General features: G+C 69.9%; 2 protein-coding genes across 2 annotated transcripts; one reads left to right on the top strand and one right to left on the bottom strand.

The window, feature by feature from the left end:
* Positions 1–917: 917 nt before the first annotated feature.
* On the bottom strand, positions 918–3,071 carry FNDC11 (fibronectin type III domain containing 11). Its single transcript, XM_016146200.2, has one exon. The coding sequence runs from the start codon at positions 1,960–1,962 to the stop codon at positions 982–984; it is 981 nt and encodes a 326-aa protein (XP_016001686.1). The 5' UTR covers positions 1,963–3,071; the 3' UTR covers positions 918–981.
* A 3,575-nt stretch (positions 3,072–6,646) lies between these two features.
* Positions 6,647–13,603, top strand: SRMS (src-related kinase lacking C-terminal regulatory tyrosine and N-terminal myristylation sites). The gene is given in 9 exon segments (XM_016146189.2): positions 6,647–7,311; positions 10,124–10,245; positions 10,793–10,888; positions 10,891–10,958; positions 11,478–11,619; positions 11,678–11,836; positions 12,287–12,435; positions 12,568–12,724; positions 12,807–13,603. Coding segments are annotated over 9 exon segments (1,500 nt in total). The 5' UTR covers positions 6,647–6,898; the 3' UTR covers positions 13,001–13,603.
* The last annotated feature ends 1,631 nt before the right edge of the window (positions 13,604–15,234 follow it).

The following is a 15,234-nucleotide window of genomic DNA, read 5'->3' on the forward strand; positions in this document are numbered from 1 at the left end:
AGCACACTGACCTCTGACCCTAGGCAGGGCTGGCCCCAAAGTCTAAGTCCAAAGTCCCCGAGGCTGCCAGCAGGTCCTGTGCCCTGCAGGTCTGGAATTGCTCCCCAGGACGCTTGGGCACCGCATGCCGCCAGGGGCTGACCTGGGCTGTTCAGCATTCTGCTCGTTTAGGGCTGAGCCCCCAGCGCCTCCATTGCAAGCTGGGAGGAAGGCATGGCGGGTATCAGATGGGTCTGGAGCTCACAGAGACGTCGGAGGGAAAGGGGGTCCCCAGGGCTTTCGTGTCCCACAGGCCCACGGAGGCCGGGCGTGAGCCGGTGCGCCCCACCTGGGTAAAAGCACCTGCAGACCTGACCCTATCTCATGAAAAGGAGCTGAGGCAGGGAGTTAGGACCTCTCCTGCCTGGAGTCGGGGAGGGCTTCCCGCAGGCAGCGGCGTGGAAGTGGGAAGCTGGGCTGGACTGGGGGAGGGCGGCTGTGTGCAGAGTGGGGCCGCAGGGGCAGCCCGAGCCTCGGGGCCTGAGGGACTGATCAGCCTCGGGGCCTGAGGGACTGAGCGAGGCGCAGCTGAGCTGGGGGCGGAGCCCCGAGCCACCTGGGACGCCATCATGCTGTGAGGCGGCCAGCACAGCGCACTCACCTCTCACACGCACCTGTCTCCGTGACGGGAGAGCCTGCCCCTCTCTGGGATGGACCGGCAGGACTCAGCACGAAGCTCGAGTCCCTGGCCCCAGGCCCACTCCAGGCGTCAGCTGCCCTGGGAGGTCCAGCTCGGACCCCCTCCCCCAGAAAAGGGAGCAGGAGCTGAGGGGGCCGGGGGCTCGTGGTCGGGCTGGGCCGACTCGGGGACAGCGCTGGGGTGGCAGCCACCGCCCGCGGACAGAAGGAGGTTGTCTAAGCGTGTGTGTGTGTGTGTGTGTGTGTGTAAACTCCTCTTTATTAATGGATAAATATTAGAAAATCGTCTCTGGGAAGCTGTGGTCAGGGGCGGCCCGGCTTGCCCAGCCGCCCAGGGGCAGGCCCGTCGGGGGCCCCGGGCCGGGTCTGCAGGGTGAGGCTGTCCTGCCAGGGCTCGTACACCAGCGTGTAGCTCTCCGCCCTCTTGATGGTGAACTTGTAGACGCGGTTGGGCAGCAGGTTGTGCACGTCGAACGTGCAGGCGGCCACGGGGATGATGGCGCGCTGCAGGCACTCCTGCTGTGTCCGAGGGTCCAGCAGCTTGAAGCGCAGCTCAAACTGCTCGGCCGCCGCCGGCTGGACGGTGACAAACCAGCGCAGGGCGACCCAGTCCCGGTGCGCCACCGACTCCTTGCGGTCGAACATGACGGGCGTCTTCGTGCTGAGCATGAGCCGGATGTGCGGGATCTTGGTGGCGCCGATGTCAGACACCAGGCGGTGCTTGATGTGCAGGCGGCCGGGCACCATCATGGCCAGGAAGCTGTCCATGACGGCGGACAGGCCTGCCAGCCGCTGCTCCACGAGCGCCCAGCCCGCCAGGAAGGGCCGCGGGTCAGGCGACTCGAGCAGCGCGTCCAGCTCGGCGCGGCCGCGATCCAGCTGCTCCAGCAGGTCGGCCAGCAGCAGCAGCTGGATCTTGGTTTGGGCGGTGCCCACCTTCTTCATGCGCTGGAACTTCCAGGGGTCGATGAGCTGGAAGACGGTGTGGGGCAGCACCAGCGGGTTCTGGTCGCCCAGCGCCAGGTGCTTGGGGAGGATCTCGATGTGGTAGGAGCACTTCCTGAGCAGCTCCACGCGGGCGTGGTGGCGCCGGAGCAGCTGGGGGCTCAGGTCGGAGGTCAGGAACTCACGCAGTGCGTTGCGGCGCTCCGTGTAGGTCGTCCAGGCCTCGGGCTCCAGCAGCTGCCGGTCCTCAGCCTCCTCTGCCTCCTCCTGGTCCAGGAAGGACTGGGGACTGTCCAGCTTCATCCTGTCCAGGCCCAGGCCTGTCACCTGGAAGTTCATCGTCTGAGAGGGGAGGGTGGGGAGTGGATGTGAGTGGGCAGAGTCGGCTGGCCTCTGCTGCCTGCCCTGGGCTCGCTCGGGGCGACTCAGGCCTGTGGGCCCCTACGCCAGACCCTCTGTCGTTCCCGCGGGGAGGAGCAGGTGGGGAGGGGCCTGGAGGCCGAGCGGGCAGTCTGCAGCTCGGGTGAGCGAGGGGCACCCGGGGCGAGCACTCCTGAGGACAGTGGTGAGGGCAGGGACCCTGGACTCTGGGGCCAGACTGACAGCCCCTGACAGGCCTGGCTCCCCATTCGACACGGGGTGACGTGCTCCTCAGGGCTCCTGAGAAGACTCAGTGCGACTCTGTGAGCAGCACTGCACCCCGCTTGGGGACACCACAGCCCAGCGACCCTCCGCACCTCGCAGCAGGCCCAGAGCAGAGAGCCCCGCTCGACCAAAGACTGTCCAGGTGGCAGCCGGGGCCAGCGAGGGAGGCAGGGTGGCCCAGGCCTCGGTGGAGGGATAGTCGTGGTCACCGGGCCCCTGGTGGGCTGTGTCCGCAGGACAGCCTGTGACAGGAGTGCCTCAGGGGCTGGGCGCCCGAGGCTGCGATGCTTTGCCCCTCGCCCTCAGTCCAGGCTCAGGCGCCGCTGAGCCTGGGTCAGGCCCACCTGTGCCACGCTGCTCCCCGCCCCGGTGCCCAGCTCCGGCGTCAGTGGGGGGCAGCCGGTGCACCGCACGGCTGGGAGCAGCTGTGGTCCCAGGCCCCACTGGGGCCGGCCACGAGTACACAAGGACTGGCCCTGCGAGCTGGGGTCCTTGGAGAAGGAGCCAGCATGCGGAGCTGCTGTCCCGGGTCCCGGGGTGGGGGTTAACTGCAAAGACAGCCAGTAGTTCCAGCGACTTGCCCAAGAAGGCACCTCTAAGTGGCAGAGTAAGATTCAGGAGAGTCGGCCTCCCTCCCGGAAGGCCAGCCCCGACCTCGCTGGGCCAGAGGAGCCAGACCAGGCCCTGGGCACAGCAGGGTGTGTGCCCGAGGTTGAAGGGCAGGGCCGAGGCCAGGACCCTCAGGCCCAGGTCCCGCTCTGGCCGCTGGATCTGACCGCGGGTCAAGAACGTTTCCTGTCGCCAGCCGCGTCCGCCGGAAAAGCCCAGAGGGGCGGGGGCGAGCTCTGGGAAGGGGCGGCGGGGCGACCCGCCCTCCCGACACCCTGGGCCCGCCCCCCGGAGCCCCGGCCGCGCGCCGCCGCCCCGCACCGCTCGGTCACGCCCCGGCCCCACAGGCCCGACCCACCTGCCCTGCCTCCGGGCGGAGCTTCGCGGCCGACTGTGCCGCAGAGCAGGGCGCCCGGCTTCGGCCGGGGCGTCCAGCGGGTTGCCATGGGGAGCGCGGGCTTTTGTGACGCCCCACCCGGTCTAGGGGTGGGGGCAGGGGGCCGGCGCTCAGGGCGTCGCGGGAAGACCCCGTCCCGTCGGGCCCCGGGACTTGGGGGGCTGCGGAAGAAGGCGGCGGCTCGCTCTGTGGTCCCAGGGCCCCGACGACGGAGGGAACCGCTGGGTCTCAGCGCGGACGGAACTGTTCACGGGCTTCGCCCTTTTCCCTCGGGACCCAGGGGCGCCCCGACCTGGGGGCCACCGCGGGTGGTCCCAAAGCTAAGCAGTGGGGTTCTGCGAGAGGAGTAAACTGGGGCCGGCTGCCCCTCTGCGTGGGCGGGACGCCCGTCCCGCCCGGCCTGGCTTCGGAATGGGGTCTCGCTGCTCAGGGAACGCCACGGTGGAGCCGGCGAGAGGCAGTGCCCTCGGGAACTGGCAGGCGGGTGCTGCTCGACACCTGGGGGCGACGGCAGGGAGAGGAGCACCGCCCTGCCAGTAGCGGGCTTCCTCCGGGCCGCGGGTCCAGGCCTGGACGAAGGGGGTGCCCGCAGCTCCAGGGAGCCCCCCCGAGAGGTGCTCTCAGCCTCCGGAGCCGCTCCCGCAGGGAGCAGGACCTCCGGGACCTCTCAGCCAGCGCGGGGCCCCCACCAGCACTGGTCGGTGCGACACCCAGGGCAAGGAGGACGCAGAGGCGGGGCGCGCCCCTGGCGGACCCTGACTCCTCACGCGGGCGGGTCGGGGTGGGGCGTGTCTCTGAGCTCCCCTCCCAGTCTGTTCTGTGGCCAGAGCCTCCCCACCCACGCACCCACCCCCACCCACCACCCCCCCCCGCCCCCCGCCCCCGCCGGCCTTGGTGACGCTATCCTGGGTGAGGTCTTCCCAGGGCCAGGTGCCCACCGGCCTGAGCTCAGCACGCCCCCCCACCTCCCCAGGGAGGGAGCCTACAGGGCCGGGGGGCCGTGTCGCCCTGCCCCACCCTGGGCTTCTGCTCAACACGTGAGAGCTGCTGCAGCTGCTTAGGGTCTAGGGTCGGGGGACAAGGGCGGGGCTGTTCAGAAAAGGTGCTGTGTGAGGCTTGGGGGAGGCTGGCACCGGAAAGGGAGGGGTGGAAAGCAGAGGAAGAGCCCAGCCCCGTGGCCCACCCACGGAGTGGGCCGGGGGCGTGGCAGCCCCCCTTCCAGGGCAAGGCATGTCCTGGACCTTGGCCACCTTCATGGCCCTGTCCCCTTTTTGCTATTTCTTGTTCCTCAGCTAATTTTAATTAAATGTTTAACTCTGAGACGAGCGCACTGCGTGCGGGCCCTCCGCCAGCCTCCACGCCTCTGTCCACAGGGCTCCTCCCTCTCTGTGATGGGGCCCTTGGGGAGCGTCGTGTGGACAAGGCCCTCTGTGGGGGGGCCTCAGGGACCACCGTCCAGCATCCGTCGGCCATGAGCCCCGTTCCAAGGCACAAGCCTGTTCTCTGCCTCGCCCGACTGTCTGCAGCCAGTGGACGGTGCTGCCCTTGGCAGGCTGAGCAGCCCTGGGTGCTGAGGGTAGCGAGCCTGGCGTGGTGAGGTCGCAGCCCCCGGGGAGAGGGGAGTCACTTCGACCAGAGACCCCCACCCGCTGTGTGCCTGCTACACACACTAGGCCATGCGTGGGGATGCCGGGCTGCAGGGCCCATCCTGATTGCCGGGGAAGACCCCTCCCCTCCCCAGCAGATCTGGTCCGAGTCTTCGCTATGCCGGCATGAGCTTGGTGCTCCCACAGGTGGGGAAACCGAGGCACAGAGCAGTCAGCATCTTGCCAGATGGCTAGAGTCTGAGAGTGGGATTCGCACCCCCTCATCTGACTGCATCCAGACCTGCCACGGGGAGTCTCCCCACACAGCACTGCGTCTGGGGAGGCCCACGGAGGAGGCCTGCCCCGGCTGGAAGGCAGAGGCCGTAGGGCACTCCTCGCCTTCCCTGACCACCAGAGGGTGTATTGGGGCCTCAGGCGGGGCCGTTTGGCTTTGTGGCTCTGGGGCGTCTCTGGGAGGAACACATCCTGTGTCCTGAGTGCTGGCCAGGAGCTTGGTCACCACTAAAAGGCTTCACTGTGGCCTGAGGACGCCTCCCTGCAGCCTCATGGGTGGGAGGCCTGGCTTCCTAGATGCCATGTACCTCGAAGGTTTTAGAGTGTCTGTCTGCAAAAACCCAGACTCGCACTCCGGGGAGCAGGTGGTGGGCAGGAGCTGCCAGCCTTCCCGGCACCCCCAATTCTGTGGAAGTAAATGCGCCCCTCCCCCACAATGGGCCTCCCCTGGGACTCCTGACCCCTCCAGCCCACCGCATGGCTGCCACATCAGAGTTTGCAAATTGTACAAGCTGCTCCCCCGGGTGTGTGCACGGGGAGCCCCAGGGGGTGTGTTGCAGAGAGAGGGGTCTGCTGCCTCTTGGGGACAGGTGGACAGACAGCCGTCACGCCTGTTTATGGGGTCGTGGACCGTGTATCTTTGGGTGTCGGCAGAGTGTGGAAAAGGGGTCTGCAGCCATCTGTGATCTCCCCGGATGCTGAGGGGCTTGGCTGGGGGAGGCTTCTGTGCAGAGCGAGAGCGGGCTGCCTGTGGCAGGGTCCTGCCACGCCCCTCCACGGACGCGCCCCAGAGCCCCGCCCCGCCTGGCCCGCTAGGCTTTGCTCTCCCGAGTCTGCCCAGAGCACAGACCAAGCTGGGGAGTGGGCAGTTCGCCTCAGTAGGCAGGGGCCCGGGTCTGTCCAGGGAGAGAAGCAAGGGGGTGCATGCCCTGTGCTGGCCTTCCCCGCCCTTCCCATCACCCCAGTTCATACCCCTGAGCTGGGGGTCAGAGGGCACAGCCTCCCCCTGCCTGGAGGGGCCCAGACGGCACACCACGTCACCACTCACGCATGCCTACTGAGCGCCCCCAAGCCGCGGGCTGCCCTGCTCCAGCGCTAGGCGCCCACAGCCGTTCCCCCTCCACCCGGCCCCACTTCTCTGAGGGCCGGGCTCAGGTCAAGGGCGGGCACGGGGTGCACTTGCGCCATCCTTACGCCCCCTTGCCACCCTGGCCGCCTGGCAGGGCAGCCACCCCCTCCTACGGGGACCCAGGCAGGGGCGGGGGTGGGGGAGGAAGGGGCTACCCCAGGACCCCACCCCGGCTCACCCAAGACCCTACCTCAAACCCGCCCCAGGCCCCGCCCTCTCAGCCGGCCCAAGACCCCACCCCGGCCTCAGGCCCCGCCCACTCGACGCGCCCAAGACCCCACCCCGGACCCGCCCCCAGGCCGCTCCAGGGGCGCTCCTGCTCCAGCCGCAGTTGGCTCTGAGCAGCTGGGGACAACTCCTGCCCCCAAGCCGCCTAAGAGGTGGAGAGGAGCGGTCGTCGTGTGGCCTGGGGCTGGAGGACCGCCCTGTGTCCCAGCCGGGTCTGGACACCAGCAGGGAGGGGGTCAGGGGCTGTGCGCGCCTGCTCCGAGGACCCTGCGGAGCGATCCGTCTCCCGCCCCACCGGCCCTTCCAGTTCCTTCCTCGTCGGAAGTCCCCTCCCCTGCAGGGCCCTGGGCGCCGCGTGGTGACCGGGCTCGGGGTACCACGGGGGTCATGGAGCCCTTCCTCAGGAAGCGGCTGGCCTTCCTGTCTTCCTTCTGGGACAAGATCTGGCCGGCGGGCGTTCCAGATGGTGGCATCCCCCGCTTTCCCAGCCCCGAGGGGGACGCTGGGCTGGAGCCTCTCGCCTCCGAGTCCCCCGCCTCCGAGTCTCCGGCCGCGGAGCCCCCCGCCGCCGCCGCTGAGCCCGGCAGCCCGCGGGTGCAGGGGCAGCTGGTCAGGGCGCTGTGTGACTTCTCGGCGCGGTGCGTGGACGAGCTGAGTGTCAGCCGCGGGGACAGGCTCTACGCCCTCAGGGAAGAGGGTGACTACATCTTTGCTCGCAGGCTCTCTGGCCCACCCAGCATGGGGCTCGTGCCCACAGCCTGTGTGGCCAGGGCCACCCTCGAGACTCTCTCAGACCAACCGTGAGTACCACCTGCTCTGGGGGTCAGGGGCTGAGGGCCCATGGCATGTCCCCTCGTACTGGGAGGGGTGAGGTGGCCACAGGGGGTGGAGGGGGTGTTAGCTGGGTCAGAGAGGGGCAAGCGCCCGCCCCTCTCATCCCCTCCGCCGGCACTGGGCCAGGTATGGGGCACATGACCCTCGCAGAGAGGCCTGTCCGGGGAGTGGACACAGGTGGGGAAGCCCACCCACTCCTCCAGGACTGCCTGAGGCTCCCCCCCCCCCCGCCCTCCGTCCCCGGACTGGGACAGTCCACGGGCAAGGACGGGGCTAAAACCGATGGCTGGCTGTTTACATGCCAGTCTGTGATCACCAAGGGAAGGCAGGGGGCGGCGCTCTCCAGGAGGGCTCCTCAGAGGAGGTGACCTCTCAGCTCAAGCCCAGGTTCTTAGGACAGGGCAGCCTCCTGGTGTAGTTGTGTGCCAGCTCCTGGCAGGATCCTGCCATATGGCAGTGGACATGGCCCATGGGCCTCAAGCATCTCACCCAAACCCTGGATGTGACCCCTCTCCTTGTCTCCCCTGAATGCAGTGGGCCAGTCCGGCCGTCACCGCCATCGCTGTCCCCGACATCTAGATCGATGGGGCTTCAGCTAGAGGGCCCTCAGGGACAGAGAGGCCTCCTTCCAGCCCCAGTGTGTGTAGGGGGAGCTTGCTGGGTGAGAACGGTCCCGAAGCTGGTTGGTGAACAGGGCCAGCAAAGGCCGGCCCTGCTGCCCAGTCAGGCTGCCCTCCTCTGCTGCCCAGACCCCGCCCTGATGTGGGTCCCTGGTCTCGAGTCCCGCACATGTCCGCTGCAGACCAGCACTGGGTCTTAGCTTCATTCAAGCTGTGTCCAGCCTCCTGGGGACTGATCAGTGTCCCCGGTCTCTGAGGGATTTGCAGATGGCAGGAGGAGGTGCTTTCTGAGGGGACCTCAGGCCCCCACCCATGCTGGGGACCAAGCAACCGTTCTGATGGGCGGGGCAACAGCACTCCAGGTGTGGAGGACAAACAGTTCTCCTGCAGGAGGCTGGCGGGGCTGGGGGCAGGGAGGGGCTGCCGCACCAGGAGCCTGACCATCCGCGGGAGACGGCGGAAGGCTGACCGCGTTCGCGGGGGCACCAGCCCCAGTCCCTGCCGGCTCAGCCTCCACGTGGGGCCTCAGTGCTCAGCCTTACCTCGCCCACGGCCCCACACCCCAGTGGGGGACCCCGAGGACATCCCTGCACTGGGGCTCAGCCTCCCCCCCCCCCCGGCCCCCACTGCCCTGCTGTCCTGGGAGGGGCCGCCGGAGCCCCTTCGCACCCGAGAGGCTCCCTGCCGGCAGGTCCCAGAAGGTGGGGCGAGCTGTGGGGGACCCTCAGAGCGGAGCCTGGCAGCACCTCCTGCTCTGTGGTCAGTGTGTCCCCGGAACGTCTGCCTGCTCCCCCGAGCCTGCCACCCCGCAGGCGCCGTCTGAGGGCCCGGGTACGGCCCACGAGTCCCGGGCCCCTCACCACCAGCCTGCCTGCTGCTTTTCCCGTCCAATGTCCCCGGGGCCTCTGCCTGCCACCCACGGTGCCCCACCTCTTCCTGTCTCGGCTTTGCCCGCGCCAGGCTCCAGCCGACCCTCGGCCGGGCGTTGGCTCCCAGGCCCCTCCCACAGCTCCCGGGTCTGTCCCTGCCCCCTCCTGCCAGGCCCTGCCCTCGCCCCAGGCTAAGCACCCACCAGCCTAAGACGGCACAGCTTTGCCCGCCGGCCCCCTCTCTTCAGGGCACCCCAACCTTGGATTGGCTCGCTTCAAGGCATGTTTTGGGCCCCCTGGTGGCCTAAGCCAGAACCTGGCTTGGGGTGGGGGAGGGGGCCACGCTCACAGGGCTGTCCCTGAGGGTCTGCGGCTCCCTCTCGGGGACAGGCCTCCTGCCACCGGGTCCCTGGAAGCTGACTCAGGTGTGAGGTTCCCTCACCTGGGCCTCGGGGAACAGGCACAGGAGATGGGGTGGGGCCAGGAGCCACACCTGGCCTGACTCAGGTGGACGGCGGGCCTTGCTGGGGAGCAGACAGGGGAGCCCCAGGTGGGCCCCTGACCCAGCCCATGCTCAGGTGTGAGGATCCCGCCTTCTGCAGACCAAGGAGAGGGAACATTTCCACGTGTGCGGAGGGCCACGGCGCTGGCCAGGGTCCTTAGTCACGGACACTCCTCTGACCTCCTGCCCAGCCTGGCTCAGGCCACCTCCTCTCGGGCAGTCCCAGCTGCTATGGGACTGAGGCTGGCTTCTCCCAGCCCACGTATCCACCTCCCAAGGCACATGGGCCGTGCCCAGCCAGGTGGCTCCCATGGTCCTGCAGGCCGCACCTGCAGCCCAGCCCACACGCCCGGCATCATCAGGGCCCCTAGTCCCCCGTGCACCCCCTCCCCTCACAGGAACTCAGCAGGCTTGAGCTTGACAGGTTCAGCCTGTGCCCGGGGCTGGCGGTCACTTTATGGCAGGAGTAACAGACAATCTGTGGCTGAGGTGAGTGGCTGGTCTCGCCTGACACAGGCCACTGCAAGCGGCTATGTCAGGTCCGTGCTGGCCCGATCAGCCCTCCAGTTTCAGTCCCGATCACTCTGGAGGCTGGGCACAGGGGGCCGGGACAGGCACAGCCCCCGCCAGGACCTCGGCGTGGGGCAGCCTGTGCACCTTCTCCCTGGGAGATGGCGGGCGGCTGGGGCTCAGCCCTGCTGCTCCGCACAGGAGGCTCCGAACCGTGTGGGGCAGGGACCGCTCAAGGCTGGGGCTGCCCGGGGACTACCATGCCCGCCCTTTGCAGCTGGTACTTCAGTGGCATCAGCCGAACCGAGGCCCGGCAGCTGCTGCTGTCCCCGGCCAACGCCCCAGGGGCCTTCCTCATCCGGCCCAGTGAGAGCAGCCAGGGGGACTACTCGCTCTCAGGTACGAGGGTGGCCCCTGGTGACCCGGTCCCCAGGAGGCGCCCTGCCCAGCCCAACCAGCCTGGAACGCTGCTGACCGCGGGGCGATTGCGCCCCAGGCAGTGCCAGCCCCTCGCTCACGCCGGGCCCCACGTCGGGCCCGCGGCCCGCTGCCCGCGGCAAGTGTCCGCTCAGCCCTTCGCGCGCGCCGCCTCCGTTCACTTACGTATCCGCTCGTCCACTCGCCCGCTCGTCTGTCCGCTCCCGCGTCCGTCCCCCACCCGCTCACCGTCCTCCTCCTCCTGACTCCGTCACAGCCTCGTTCACTCGCCAAGTGTCCCTCTGTGCCTGCTCCGCTCTGAGCCCCGTGCGCTGTTCACAGCTGCCCACCGTGGCCGCTCGCCACTCCTGTGGCCTGCAGCTGCCCACGCCCCCTCCCTCAACGTGCAGCTCGGGCCGCTGTCTCAAGGCCGGATCTGAGGCAGGCCGGGAGAAGGGGCGTGGTGGTCCCCTGGGGGCGTGGGGCTGGGAGGGTCTGGTGCTCGGCCTCCATCTCTGCCCCCTCGCAGTTCGGGCCCAGGCCAGAGTCCGCCCCTACCGCACCTGCACGGCAGCCGACGGCAGCCTCCACCTGCAGAAGGGCCGTCGCTTCCCCAGCCTGGAGGAGCTCTCACCTACTACCAGGCCAGCTGGAAGTGGACCCAGAACCCGCTGCTGCAGCCCTGCGTGGCCCAGGTGGGCTGCCTGCCCGGCCGCCCCTCCGCTGTGGGGGTCTGAGGGGGCCCCACACCTGCCTGCTGGGTCCGCTCCCCCAGGAGTCACATCTCCGCCCCCAGGGGATGCCCGGCATGCAGGGCAGCAGCCGGAGGGCAGGGGTGAGCTTGGGAGGCACCTGCGGAGGGCCCCGGGTGGAGGGCGTGGGAGGAGATGCTGACACAGCCCTCTGCACCTGGCCTGGAGCCCCAGCTCTGCCCAGACCAGCTGCCCTGGCGGCCCGGGCGGCGATCCGGTTCCTCTGGTCTCATAATGACAGCCCGGCCGGCAGTAATGAGTGTTTGTGGAAGGAGGGCCATCGCCAGCAGAGGCGCCACTTAGGCCCGGAAGTGATTGGGGCCAGGCCCGGGGAGCTCTGCACCTGGCCCCCCACCCCGGCCAGGGCCAGGGCTGGGTGTGTGCTGGGGCCCAGGTGCGGACGCCTGGTCCCCTGGGGAAGCTGCCCGCGGGGCTTTGGCGCTGAGTGCCCCGCCCCCACAGAAGCCGCCTGCGCAGGACGCGTGGGAACGGCCACGCGCGGAGTTCGCCCTGCACAGGAAGCCGGGTGAAGGCTACTGTGGGGAGGGGTGGGGAGGCCTGTGGCTGGGCTCTGTCCCTGTGGCAGTGAAGGTCATCGAGTCAGGTGAGTGAGGCCCCGGGTGGTGGGGGCGGGCCCTGAGCCTCGCCTCGGCCTCCCTCAGCCAACATGAAGCTGGCCGACCTCGCCAAGGAGATCCAGACGCTCAAGAGCCTGTGCCACGAGCGCCTCATCCGGCTGCACGCCGTGTGCTCGGCGGGCGAGCCCGTGTACGTCGTCACCGAGCTCATGAGCAAGGGCAGCCTGCAGGCCTTCCTGGGCAGTGAGTGCGGCCCCTCGCCGCGGCCTGCGTGCGGCCACGCCCTGCTGGCCCGGGGCACAGACGCCTGCTTGCTGCGGGCGACTGGCCAACAGTGGGCTCGGGGTCCCTGGTCTGGGCCAGGCCTGGCCTTGTGGAGGGACAGTCAGCGTGGGGTTCCAGGCTGGGTGGAGGGCGGGAGGCTGCGGCCCCGTGTGTGGCACCAGCCCCTGAACGGGGTCTGCATGGACCCGGCTCAGCCCCCCGTGTCCCCCGCCCCCACTGGCCCTTCTGTGCTCCCAGTCTCCCACGGAGCAGCCTGCCTCGGGCGGTCCCCGGGGCCGCAGTGCCCGCTGCAGCCCTGGTGGGCGGCACCGTCCTCGCCCCGTCTCACAGATGGGGAGCCGGAGGCACAGAGGGATGTCACCGGGAAGACGCCGGCCCCCTGACTGCTGGCCCTGCCCCCGCCCGCAGGCCCCGAGGGCCGGGCCCTGAGCCTGCCCGTCCTGCTGGACTTCGCCTGCCAGGTGGCCGAGGGCATGAGCTACCTGGAGGAGCAGCGTGTCGTGCACCGGGACCTGGCCGCTCGGAACGTGCTCGTGGGCGACACCCTGGCCTGCAAGGTGGCCGACTTCGGCCTGGCCCGGCTGCTCAAGGCTGGCGTGGGCTCAGGCCGCCTGCCCTGCCGCGGGCGGCGAGCCGCTGGGAGGGGCGGGCGCCGCTCAGCCCACCCCGGCACTGTTGTCCCTCGCCAGGATGACGTCTACTCCCCGAGCAGCGGCTCCAAGATCCCCGTCAAGTGGACGGCGCCCGAGGCAGCCAACTACCGCGTCTACTCCCAGAAGTCGGACGTCTGGTCCCTCGGAGTGCTGCTCTACGAGGTGTTCACTTACGGCCAGTGTCCCTACGAAGGTGGGCTGCCGGGCCTCCTGGGGCGGGGGGGGAGGCGGGGGGACGTCTCCACGCACACCTGGCCCCTCTCGCCCCTCCCCAGGAATGAGCAACCAGGAGACTCTGCAGTGGATCGCCAGGGGCTACCGGCTGCCGCGCCCCTCCACCTGCCCGGCCGAGGCCTACGAGCTCATGCTGGCGTGCTGGCAGGCCAGCCCGGGGGAGCGGCTGGCCTTCGCAGCGCTGCAGGGGATGCTGGGCACCATCCGCGGGCACCTCCCCGCTGCCCTCACGTGAACCGGCACTGGGCTCGGCTGGGCCTCTCCTTCCCAGGGGCCCCCAGGACGGTGTTTGTTGTCAACATGGACAGGGGTGCCAGGTCGTCCGGAAGTGCCGCTGGCCACAGAGCCCCTGGCCGTGGGCCTCCAGGTGGACATGCATGCGTGCGCACACGGGGCAGACACGTGCGGACACCCGGCCAGGGAGGGGAGGGGCCGCCGCCGCCTGGGTGGCCAGGACTCAGCCGGTGTTCGGGGCGGCCTCAGGGAGACCGTGGACAGAGGAGCCCTGAGCCCAGGCTGAGGCCCCTCCCGTGGGCGCCTGCCTGCTGCCCTTGGCCCCCTGGACTCTCTCCAAGGTCAAGAGCAAGAGGCATGGCTTCCCAGTGTTTTCGGAAGCCCCTCGGCCCTGTCGAGGGGCCGGGGGCAGGGCTCCCAGGGCCACGTGCGGACTGTGCACGCGAGCGGTACTCAATAAACACACGTGACAGATGCAGACACTCACAGGGGCGCGCCACCCGAGGGCCTCGGTCCTCCAACCAGAGCTGCAGCTGACAAGGGCCTCGGTCCCCAAACCAGAGCTGCAGCTGACAAGGGCCTCGGTCCCCCAACCAGAGCTGCAGCTGACAAGGGCCTCGGTCCCCCAACCAGAGCTGCAGCTGACGGGCCGTCTGCCCGCTGGTTGGCCATGGCGGGGCTGGGTCGGGGCGCTGGGAGGGCCGGCCGGCGGCAGCTGGCTCTTTTGGGGGGCAGGTGCCCCTGTGGTTGGTTCTCTGGGGGTGGGACAAGGTGAGGGGAGCCGCATGTCTGCCTCGGGGGGGGGGGGGCGTCCCGAGCCAGCTCTGCAGTCGGGCAGGGTGCAGGGCGAGTGCCGTGGGTGTGGACGCCTGCCTGGGTGACGGCCGCCTGGCACAGAGAGCAGCGTCCCAGGGAGCCCACTCCACCCGGCCTGGCCCCAGACACAGCCACAGCCACCAAACACGGCTGGGCAGCCGCGACCATCGTCTGCTGCTCGTCCGCCCAGCTGCAGTCACCCCGGATAGGTGCAGAGAGGACGGGGCACAGCGGCGGGGTCTGCCTGCGGGACCCCCGCCCCCCACCCTGCCGGGAGCCCTCTGCCGGGAGCCGTGCCCCAGAGGCTTGTGGGGACAGAAGGGGAGGAGGCACGCCTGGCCGCCCTCAGCTCAGAGCTGCCCTCACCACTGACCACAGGCCCTGCCTGTGAAGGACGGACCTGGGCCCCTTGACTGTAGGGCGCCCTCTCGCCCCTGGGGCCGCGGGGTGTGCAGGGCCGGCGCGGTGGCGGGGGGGGGGGGGGGGGGGGGGGGGGGGGGGGGGCCGAGGGAGGAGGAGGAGCAGTCTGGCTGTAGGGCAGGGCCAGGCAGGGGCCGCCCACCCCAGATGGAGGGTGAGCGCAGGAGTGTTTGGCCTGAGCTGCTTGGGACCCCAAGCAGCAGCCCTTGACCCCTCCGTCCTGTCCTGGGAGAGGTGGGGCCCAGCCCTGGCACGGGGGCGCCGAGAGGGAGGGCTTGACTGAGCTACTTCCAGGCGGGGGCCCCGAGGGGCTCTAGCCAGCGTGAAGGGCTCCTCCTCTTTGCTGGGAGCTGCGTGAGCTGAGCCCAGCGTGGGGAGGCTGGGCCTCCGGCCGTGCGGGGGGCGGGGGCGGGGGCGGGGGCGGGGCGAGCGTGCTGGGCGGGGCATGGCGCCTGGCCGGGGAGGCAGGTGTGCGCGGGGTCGTCTCTGATGTCTCACCAGCAACTCGCTGGGCGGGTTTGTGCTCCAGAGCCCCTGGGGGACGGGGCGCTGTCTCAAAACCTTGCTTCCCGGTGTGGCCCAGGTAGAGCCCCAGGTACTCCTGCACCCAGTGACACGCGAGGTCCCCTGGACACAGGCTCACAGGCCAGGCCCTGGGCCGAGAGGCTGGAGGGTATGGGCGCACAGGGGGGGAGGGGGCCTGGAGTCCCCGGGGCCCAGCAGGTGCGAGCAGCCCCCAGCAGCCTCCCCTCCCCACTTCGGCGGGAACGGGGTCGCGCTCGGCTGTGACTGTGAGCAGCACGGGACCCTGCCCCTCCTCCACGGATGCCGGGGCTGTGCCGCCGCCATTCCAGCCCCGGGGGTTCAGCGGCCATTCCCTTTCACAGCCCCCTGTCCTGGCGGAGCCCCCAGCCCTCCCGCAAATGGGGAAATAACTCAGGCCCCAGGCCGAGCCCAGCCCGCAGCCCTTACCTCGGGCCCCTCCTGTCTCTCCAGAGG

The sequence above is a fragment of the Rousettus aegyptiacus genome, unplaced genomic scaffold (genome assembly GCF_014176215.1).
Source record: "Rousettus aegyptiacus isolate mRouAeg1 unplaced genomic scaffold, mRouAeg1.p scaffold_m13_p_12, whole genome shotgun sequence".
Taxonomy (NCBI): Eukaryota; Metazoa; Chordata; class Mammalia; order Chiroptera; family Pteropodidae; genus Rousettus; species Rousettus aegyptiacus.

What these genes read in the sequence shown, in the direction of transcription:
- FNDC11 (XM_016146200.2), bottom strand. Translation starts at nt 1,962, where the DNA reads ATGAACTTCCAGGTGACAGGCCTGGGCCTGGACAGGATGAAGCTGGAC.